At 40.9% G+C, this 10938-nt stretch overlaps 1 protein-coding gene across 1 annotated transcript in view; it reads left to right on the plus strand.

Moving 5' to 3' along the window:
• LOC107679598 (G1/S-specific cyclin-D2-like) overlaps positions 1 to 8313 on the plus strand; it is a gene marked incomplete at its 3' end in the record, with an annotated part of 11103 nt that extends 2790 nt beyond the window's left edge. Inside the window, 2 exon segments of the mRNA XM_016475187.1 lie at positions 3458 to 3617; positions 8165 to 8313. Of these exon segments, the coding sequence (XP_016330673.1) occupies positions 3458 to 3617; positions 8165 to 8313 (309 nt within the window).
• Between the last annotated feature and the right edge of the window lie 2625 nt (positions 8314 to 10938).

Consider the following 10938-nt stretch of genomic DNA (forward strand, 5'->3'; position numbering starts at 1 on the left):
TATATATATATATATATATATATATATATATATGTGTATATATATATATATATATGTGTATATATATATATATGTATATATGTATATGTATATATATATATGTATGTATATATGTGTGTGTGTATAGGTTAACTATACGAGTAAATTATTATTTTAGAGGAAGTCCTGAAGTCTTCCTCTAATAGGAAATGCAGTACAATGTGGCATAAAAACTTTTGACTTTGTTACACCTGCATTTGGTTTTTCCTCAGCTCTTGACACTAGTGGCTTATCATTGTCTTTCTGTCAAAGATGGGCAGTTCTTTAGTAGCTCAGACCAAAGAAAAAAAATATTTTATTTATGAGTCCTCAGCAATTTGCCGCTGTGGGCAACCTCATGGTTTTTTTTTTTTTTTCTCAGTCTGGCCTAGTGTTATCTCTTAGTTGTTGTTGGGGCTTCTGCTGGTCTGCAAAGTCCAACAGATGCAGGAAGCCAAAGATCAGCTGTCACAGTCACGACACAGTTTTGTCCTCGTTAGCTGGCAAGAAGTTCTTGTAAATGAAACCGCAGTGACAGCCTGGAGGTATGACTAGAGGGCTCAAAAGGAGGAAGTGGGTTCCTGCATCAAGGCTGTGTTGCAAGAGTGTCACAGTGAGTTTTAGGGCTGGTCTCAGAGCACTTGTGAGCTGACACTGGAATGCTGAGTTGATAATTCACAGAAAAAAAATGGTCTTTAAGTTACTTAAAACTGGTCTTTGTGGTCATTTATGGCCTCATAAAAGTTCAACAGTCTGCTTAGAATATGACCAAAGATTGAATTGGACATTACAAGTACACAGTCATTTGCTGACATCTCATTATATAGTGTTGAGCCTTCAGTAGTCGCCAAAACTGTCTCTTCAGTTAATTAGTTCATTATTTAGTTAATATATATGTATTCCTTTAAGAACAAAGCAACACACACCAAACTGATCATGCACACTACTTTTTACTGCCCAAACTTTTCAGATCAGTTGGAACACAAAGGCTCATTTTCACATTAGCATGTAATTGGTTTTCTTTTGGAGAACACCTCTGCTCATAGTTTACATTCCAGCATACCCCTCTTGGTGTACCAGGAGTCAATGGTTTTTATTGAGTGAATGTGGTTCCAACATGTCATCAGGCTTCATGTTCACATCAGGCACCTCCCCTGAGAAGAGAACAGACAAGAACGTGTAGCTCAGAGGTCTCAAACTCAATTCCTGGAGGGCCACAGCTCTGCAGAGTTTAGCTCCAACCAGCTCCAACTCACACCTGCTTGGAAGTTTCTAGTAATCCTGAAGACCTTGATTAGCTGGATCAGGTGTGTTTGATGTGCAGAGCTGTGGCCCTCCAGGAATTGAGTTTGAGACCACTGGTGTAGCTGTTTGTACTTTTGGGTGAGTCACTCACCAGTGAAATCCAGCAAAGAGAGGAAGTCATACCTGTCAACCCTCCCGTTTTTCCTGGGATTCTCCCGTATTTTACCATTCTATCCCACTATCATCCCGTTTAAATATTTTCCCGTATTTCTCACGTATTTTTAATCTTTCTATAAAAAAAAATCCCACTGAGCATATTTTATGTTTGTTACATTCGCTTCCGGTAAAACTCCTGTAATTTGTATGGGCCAAACCTCATTAAATGAATAATCACGTCAACAAATTCCAAGGTTGCCCAGTTGCCAGATCTTGTATGAAACACATCTTTCTCACACGATCGACGCATACAAATTTCAACCCATTTGTCCCCTCAGCTTGGCAACCTACAGTCCAGTGATGCTATTGATATCTGCGCAGGGAGTACCGCGGGAAGGAAACAATGATCACTGGTAGAAATGGGAGGAGAAGACTCAGGTGGTGCTCCAGTGAAAAAAAACTAAATGTACATGTAAATTGAGATATAGCTTACGCTTCAAAAGGCTATTTAATTGATTAAATATGAGTGCTGCAAGTTGAATTAGCATTTTTCAGTAAGCCCTTCTGCTCTTTGTTTAGACCAAAGCCAAAAACGACCCTTATTTTTACGCAGAAAACACGCAGTTGTAAATATGAACTGGTGGATCAACAAGAAGATAATGAATTATAAAACCCTAAAGATATAGCCTACACTAAGATATATTTATGTTACTAAATGAATATAATTGTTTGATAATAATTGTTTAAATTTAATATAAAAATAATATAATATAAAATTTTTTACTTTTGACTCGTCCGCTTCCTGTATTTTGGTACCCAAATGTTGACAGGTATGGAGGAAGTGGAGAAATCATTCATCAGCGGATGGCTGCCATTGTATTCTTTCATACTTAGAAAGCTGTTGCAGGGGTATACGTTCAACTTAATCCTTTGTCGGTGCTTTAGAGCAGTTGTAAAGGCCTATACTGTATGTCTCAGAAGGTAATGGCAACTATATTGGGCCATCTCATGACTAAAATGCATGTGGTTCACTTGTGAAGAAAACCACCTCCATCTGAGTGAGTGCTCAATCGTAAGGACAGTCCCATCAAATGCAAGTTTTCCCCAATTAGTCACTTGCTCCCCTGTTACTCACCCCACTTCAAACAGGAAGGGGGGGAGTGGTTATTTAAAGGATCCTGTCTTCTTGTTGACTGAAGCCAAATGACTTAGCATCTTATGTTTACATTTGTCACTGTAGTTAGGTCAAAGCAAGTTCATGTTATGCATCAAGAGTGCCCCCAAAAGACAAAATAGTGTCATCAGCAGTGTTGGGACAGTCACATTCATGGTCATTATTGAGCCTTGTTTATTCCATTGAGGTTACAGCTCAATCTAATTACAAGCCTTTTATATATATAATAAGGCTTCAAATTAATGTTTTTATACACGTGTTTGTGGTTGCAAATTGGCTAATGACAGGTCCAACATTTAACTATGTATACTCAGACCACTTCTGATTTGACAGATTGCTATAAAACATACTCACAATTACACTTCGCTAGGAGGAAAGTGCCTTATGCTGGACTGTCTCTGTGAAGTGATCTGAGTGACCCATTTTTCAACTCAAGTGTTCCTGCATTCAGCCTCATAGCTTTTAGGATTTCAGCTTGCATAGCCAAGGCCAAACCATGTCCTGGAGGTCGCAGAGCTTAACTGATGCTAGATTTTGTACAATCAGAACTGGCTTAAATGTATAACGTAAACATTCGGATGAATAATAGCAGAGTTTGAACACATTTAGTACCTTATCTCCAGTAAATCATTTTTTAGAACTTTTATCTGAATGGTTAATCAAGAATATTAGCCCCAGCACCCTGTGTCTTCACATGATGATATTTAGATCTTGTCAGTCAAAACATATAGTCACATGAAGCCACTTGAGAGGATGCAATTTGTCACTCCAGTTAAATGAATATTAAGATCTGAATACCTCAAGTACTGCTAACTGATTCAGACACACAAATTATTTAGGTTGATGATTTTGCTTCTTTTACAGGAATGGGAGCTGGTTGTCCTGGGCAAATTGAAGTGGAATCTGGCTGCTGTCACTCCCAATGACTTTATTGAGCACATTATGAGGAAACTTCCGCTGCCTGAGGATAAGCTGGACCTGATCCGTAAACATGTGCAGACTTTCATTGCCCTTTGTGCAACAGGTGGTGTATCCAATGTAGATGATTGATGTTTATAAATATATAAATGACCGCTTTTTTGTGTAGTGCGACACAGAACCTAATGAATATTCTCTAAACATGCATTTGTTATACTTAGTAAAGTAGCCAGTGTTTTTCACAATCTAGAAATTAGGTTTATAATTAGCTACTGTTTTCATGACTAGTCCGTAAAATGAAAGAAAAAAAAGAAAGATAGTGTTTGCCAACTTGTGTATTTGTCTTCCATTCATGTTTTTAAGTATGAGTGATAAAAGATCCACTGCCTAGTTAAGTTGGTGTTGATGTCTTGGAGCATCATTTCAATAAGTGATGTGTTGCAAAGCATCCACATTTTTTCCTTGCAAAACTGAAATCAAAGCCGACTTTTGTGGGTTTAGTACCTATGGCAACTTTATTCAGGTTGCTGTTGCAGGCAAATTATCAGATGCCATCTCATTACATTCATGAGAAACTATGTGGACTGAAATAGCGATGTGTAATGGAGAGAATTTCTCTGGAAGCCTTATGTGCTTGCCTGGTACGTTTGGCGGGCATATCAGTGACTAGTCCTGAATGCAGTGACACTTCAAAGGGCAGTTGTATAGTTAAGGACATTCCTGTGTGCTGGTGAGCCAGTGGTTATAACATTCCTGCTCTTAGAGGTGGACCACCTTTAGGAGATCAAACATGGAGATGAGAGGAGGGTGAGAAAACGTGAGGAGTGTATTGTTCTAGCTGAGCCAAATAGTGAAGCATGTCATGTTTTCATATCTTATCCCCTCTTCTCACGCCTCCCAGATGCTCCAGGGCATGACGACTTTCCCATAATCAGGAGCCTTTGTGGGGCTGGTTCTCCCAGCCAAGCCTGCACCCAACATCACCATAGGCGGTAATGGGATCCAGTGCACCACCCTTGTTCCCTCAGGCTTTTCTCTTCCTCCCTGGGGTTGCTCAGCTCCCCAGGAACCTCAGGAGTGACTCTGACTTTGGGAAAGTGGGATATGAGGGGAGGGGGATTAGTAGGAGGAGCTGGCAGGTCTTTAAACATGGAGCTTTTGATTCTCCTGTTGGTTTGTGCAATAGATATAGATTTCTTGTGAAACTGCTCTGGCATAAACAGAATCCATGAAAACTGGTTTGAATCATTGGTTAAGAATCTCTTGTACTTGACAGTTTAAGCATTGATGATAACTGGAATAATATAAATAATTTAGCTGTATAACTTGGTTTTTAGATGCCGAAAAATTCAGAAGCTAGTGAAACATGCCTCTGTTGTTATATACACAAACTAGTTACTAGTTTAACAACAGGGATTCAAGGGGCATCCAAAAGATTTTAATTGCTGGGCAGATGCCTTGACTGATGTTTTGCTTTCCTCTCTACAGTTTGCTTTTTTTGCAGAGAATTCAGCGTCTTCTTCATTTCTGAGACATGCATAAATCAAGGCCCCTGTATCTGAATGATAAAGGAAGAGAAGAGTGTGGAAAGACGACAGCTAATTTTTAATGGTTCTTCGCTTTTGATAAAACAGTTCTGTTCAGAGCACTCGGCAAGATTTGGTTAGACAGAGTGGAGCAGTTGAGTATTTATTAATAACATGGAGGGGCCTTTAAGAGATATGCAAATGACTGGAAGGCTCGGCTAGAGACCACAAGAAAGGAGACAAAAGGAACAACCCTCCATTTCATATGCAGAGGCATGTAAGGGTCAATGCAGAAAGAGCACCCGATAAAACATTTCTCCAGAGGGCAGTCTGCCAAAGGCCTGCACAGGAACAAGCTCATTAAAAGCAATTATACCCCATTCTTACTATTAAACACCCAGCACCCCCTACTTCTCCGTCGTAGATTGTCTGTAGATGTATATGAACATACTTGAGAAACACTATGATATTAGATAATCTTGCCACTCTTCAGATGTTTACTTATCAGAGAAATCCCTTAGGAAAAATAGATAACTAGAGACCGGTGGAGAGTTCAGCAGGGCTGAAAATTAAATCTACCAATTCATGTCATTTCTCATTCAAGAGGCTCTGTTTCCTCCCACACCGGCCTGACTGCTGTTGCTCAAGACTCTGCACTGGAGCAAGACTGAAACAAGTTGTTACAGGATTTTAACAGTCAAAGAGGGTTCCTGTTTTTAATTAATCTGTTTTACTATGGTTTGACAGGGCAGACCAACACGCCGCTTTTGATGATACCATTTTTAAAAAATGACAATAGATGTTTAATGTAATACAATTCTGTGGAGTAATGTTATACATAAATGTCCCAGACATCCAATTATTTAAAGTCTCAAAATGAGACACGATATAACTAGTTATTAAAAATCCTTTTAAATTCTATGTTGTAGCTTTAACAAATTGTATAAAAATAGCCAATTAGCATTTATTTGAACATTTGTGTTACAGGTTTACTCTATTATTCTGTTAATTCTGTGACTTTAGGATCTTAATTTACATGCTTTACCTGACTTTCCATTTGACTGAGTGTTAAACTATGATGCCAAATTCATGTTTACGTTTGATCTTTGTCAGTCCGGTCGAACATGGCTGCTTGAAACAAGACTTTCTGTTAATGCAAACCTGTGAATCTGCATGGAAGTCTGGCACTTGATTTATTGCCCCTCAAATCATCTGCCTCTTTGGCTGTTCCTCAACTTTCCGGATGCTTAATTAATTTACAAGTTAAATGCATATACAGCACATTGCACCCACCAAGGAGCTTGCTGTGTTGGCACAGGTCTGGGGATGCAGTGTGGCGAGGGCAGGAGAATGGTCCATTGAAGGGGGTGAGAGGCTGGTATACCAGGCCAGCCAGCCGCCGCTTACTAGGAGCCTTCCATCACAGGCGTCCCCACTCAGCTACATACACTGTTTATCCTCTGCATGAATATCAATGAAGGCGCGTAGAATACAGCCATTCTTCCCTTACCACTCTCACAAACCAGAGCGTCCAGCTTTGCCGCTAGCATGCGCATACTCTTGTTCCCTCTACAAACTTGTCTTGTCTAGAGTGTGAAAAATCAGATTGCAACCCACTCAGCACACACAAGCTGTGTGTGGGCACCCAATTTCCACTGTATGTTTTTTTTTTTTCCCTGCTGCAAAAGACCCAAAGAGTTCCAATGCAGTTTGTTTTCTATCGTATATTCGACCAGAACTATTAATACATTTTTCTCTGGCCCGGAATCAACTGCAAAGGGAAGAGTGTATAATAAGTTAATTTATTTGTCAACACTGAGCTGCACTGAGCTTGAATGTTAAGAAGGCAATGAAGGCATGCTCGTCAGTTATCAAAGGCCCCACGGCTTTGATTTTTTTTTTTTTCTAAAAAGAAAAGAGAAGAAAAATCACCCTTAGAGCCATCACGCACAGTTTGCTTTGCAACTGAATATGGCAATATGGTAATGCAAAGACTGCCAGGGATTGTGGGACCATGAGCCCAGAGGTGGCCCTGCATCAGAGGAATGGCATGGGGGGGGGGGAATGAGGTGGGTAGCAGGGTCTTTTCTGCTGCCAAAACCTTACGAAGGTCTGGACACTGGCTAAAGAATGATGCTTAGTGCCCCCCTTCAGCTACCCCTGCTGTCTAAAACCTTACAACACCCTCCCCCAACACCCATCTTTTGTGCTGGCTATAAGGTTGAATAGGAATCCACAGAGAGGGCTTGATGTTGAATCTCTCAATTGGATGAAATAAGGTGATGATTTCAGACAATGGGGCCACACTCTCTTGCTCACTAGACCCAGGTCCATCAGTGGCCACACTCAATTAATATGCTAAAAGATAGATTTGATGATACAAAGCCAGAGCTGTTGTAACAACAAAGCTAGAGCATGTGTGCCATTCAACCTTAGGGGTATGTGTCTGAAAAAAAGTGTTGAAAAACAGTCTGAAAAAGCAAGAGGGGGAGCCGCAGAAAAAGAAAAAAGACAGAAATCAATGAGGCAGGGGGCAGACAGCCTAAGATGTTCGTTTCTTTCTCTTTTCCTCGTTCTTTCTCCCCCTCTTGCAGTCAGTCGTCTTTTTGGGCTTCAGGCCCGTTCACAAGCTGTCTTATTTGCATTATGAATGACAGTGAGAAAGCTAACAAGGTTATTGGTCTTTGAGATGTACGCCTGTGACCACACGTGGAAAAAGGACCTACAGCAGTGAGCACTGGCAGGGGGACTGTGGCTCTTTATTCCATCCTTTCCGAAGGCTATAGGGCTTTTTTTCTGGGAGCACACGATTTACTTAGGAGCTGGAAGAAAAGGGGCCGATCTGCAAAGGGTGACTGGAGGAGAGGGGTGGGGGTGGGGGTGCTTTTCAGATTCTTTTCAAGCCAAGTGAACGCTCATTATCCTGGGCTGCAGTCATTAGCAAAGGACTGTGCACAGACCTAATGGAAAGGGCTTTATTTATTAGTATTTCAGATTTTTAATTTTTGTATCCATTTCATAATATTTTATATAACTATTCAAAATACTGTAGAAAAGTCTGATAAAGTACTTTTTTTTTTAACTCCGAGCGAGACAGATCTTAATGCCTGGTTTGCTCTTTCCTCAGATTTCACTTTCGCCATGTACCCTCCATCCATGATTGCAACGGGCAGCGTGGCAGCGGCTATCTGTGGCCTGCAGCTTAACAGCACTAACCGCTCACTGTGGGGAGACAACCTAACAGAATTACTCGCCAAGATCACAAACACAGAAGTTGTGAGTATTGGTGTTTTGACAATAAATTTTACTAATGAAACTTTTAATAAATCATTATGATACAAGGTATTTCCCTGCAGGCATATATGCTACATAGGTCACCTCACAGTCTGTATATATTTGAAAGTGGGAGCGCTCTGTAATTTAAAACAGAGACCCTGATAAAAGGATTCTTCATTTTTGTTTGCTGAAAGGATGGTACAGTAACACTATTGGTAATCTGTGTAATCGAGTGTTGCTGTGCCTGTAGGACTGTGAGAGCAGGCTGTGCATTTCCTTTATTTACTCAATGGGCTTGAGTCCAGCTCCAATTCAATTTCGCATTCAGCCACTGAATTACTGGAAGTGAAATGGGATTGACCCTGACTGAGAGACTGCAAGGAAAGAATCTGCAGGGCTAGGAGAATATGTCAGGGATACTATGGCTTTATGGATATGACTTGCATACAAATTCATACCTACTGTCACACAAGGGACCACCTCATGATCATTTACTTTTGTTTAGGTCCTTTATGGCGCTTTTCCACTGCGTGGTACGACTCGGCTCGGCACGGCTCAGTACGGCACGGCACGGTTCGTCTCGGCACGGTTTGCGTTTCCACTGCAGTTCAGTACCACTTTAGAGTGGGCGGGATTATTCACATGTCGTTATAGTTGCGCCGCCTGTACTACCACTACTCCTAAAAAAAACTTTTTCATTCTGCGTCGCCCCATCAAGCTCTCGCTGGATCCGCTCCTCTGCTATCAACGAGAGGAACGTCTGTTCTTCCACAACAGACAACAAAACTTTTTGGTTGTTAAAAAAAAGGTGCGCTCGTTCAAACCAGTTGCGTTCGATCCTTCGCTGGCTGTGCTGATTTAAATCTAGTGGTTCTGTTGTGTTTGTGTCGCAAGTTCAGTGACGCAGGTAGAGATGATTCTCTCCGGCCAATCCGCGATCAGCAGAGTTTACACGTCACCTTTTGGTAACGGTACGGTTCACTTGGAACCCCAACCGAGGTGGTACTAAAAAAAGTACCAGGTACCAGGTACTGTACCCAGTGGATACCCCCCAAAAAGTGAACCGTACCATGCCGTACCATGCAGTGGAAAAGGACCATTAGTTTCTCTTTAGTGGGAAAAATAAAAGCAAAAGAGAATAGAAAATTAGGATTAAGGAAACATTTCATTCCTGCCCTGACCTGAAGAGGTCAACCCTCCCCAAGAGACCCTAGAGTGCACTGCTGCTGGTAGAATGCCTGCTGCCCCAGCATGTGGTGTGTGAAGTCGTGCACCATAGCAGAGGAAAAACAAATAGTCCTCCACAGAAGTAAAGGTGCTCAGTGTCTGAGGAGTGTGAGGTCCAGGGCAGAAGGAATGAACTGCCTGGTCCATGAACAACTCATCACATTGCTGGATGCCAACAAGCCATACCTTTTGAAAACATGCAGGTATGATGTATACGCGCTACCCTGCTCACCCTGAGCTATACCTTAAAGAAAACATAAAGGGATAGCTCACACAGCATGAACATTTTGTCATCCTTTACTCACCCTTATGTTGATTCAAACTTGTATGACTTTCTTTCTACCGTGGAACATAAAAGAAGAAATTTTGAGAAAAGTCTTAGTGTTTTTCGTCCATACCATGGAAGTCAGTGGTAATCAAAATTGCTTGGTTACCATCATTCTTTAAAATATCTTCTATTGTGCTCCACAAAAGAAAGTCAGGTAGGTTTGGAATGACATAAAGGTAAGTAAATTATGATGATTATGATGCAAACATACCGCAGTTCCAAAACAAAAAATTTAGTGTGAATAATTCAATGGGAGCAGGGGGCTGTGGTGCAGTCGAACATGGTTCAGACCAAGGAATTGAATAAATGAACTGTAAAAGCACTCTTAGATTAAATTGGTCACTGAATTTGTTTGGGACAAATAATTCACTTTACCAATCAGAATTGTGTTTGCATTATTGTGCTGAGAAAATCTTAGAGGTCCTATCTAAATGGAATTGGTTGACCATTTGGTAAATCAGAGAGATATCTATATCAGGAGTAAATTAGAAAAACCCAGTCTTCAATAAACAAGATTTTGTCTACTTAACTTTACCTTAGTGTATGAGGACCTTACAGATTGAGGCAGAGGTTGGGAGGTGAGCGGTCGGACAGTATGAAGGAAAGTCAATCTAATGCCAAACGATACTGCCAGCCTGCCCACCAGGAACCTTACTGACATTTGTGGTGTCCAATGCCTGTAGTTTCCAGTAGACATATGATAGGGGCAGCCAGCATCTTCCAGTCGCCCTTGTAGCCTAAGATACACCTGGTGAAGCATACTCTGTGTAGCAGTAAGGTACACACATGCATGCCAAACCAGGAAGGCTGAACCATTGGCTTGAAGTTTCCACAAATACTCTAAGGTCCCTCTAAGAAAGAAGCAAAAGGCAATAAATATTCACCTGGCACTGGGTTTTTACAGTAAAGTTTGTTACTGTAGCTATAGTAAATACAGTAAATGATGCTCATTGGGCTGTTGTTTTCAGGTTTTTTTTTAATGAGGCCTTGAATGATTTGTTTATTTTGAGGCATGAATTTGGTGTGCTTGTGCACCTCTAGAATATTTATAATATAGCTTTACAAAGGTA

This window comes from Sinocyclocheilus anshuiensis, unplaced genomic scaffold (genome assembly GCF_001515605.1).
Source record: "Sinocyclocheilus anshuiensis isolate Anshui unplaced genomic scaffold, SAMN03320099.WGS_v1.1 scaffold288, whole genome shotgun sequence".
Lineage (NCBI taxonomy): Eukaryota > Metazoa > Chordata > Actinopteri > Cypriniformes > Cyprinidae > Sinocyclocheilus > Sinocyclocheilus anshuiensis.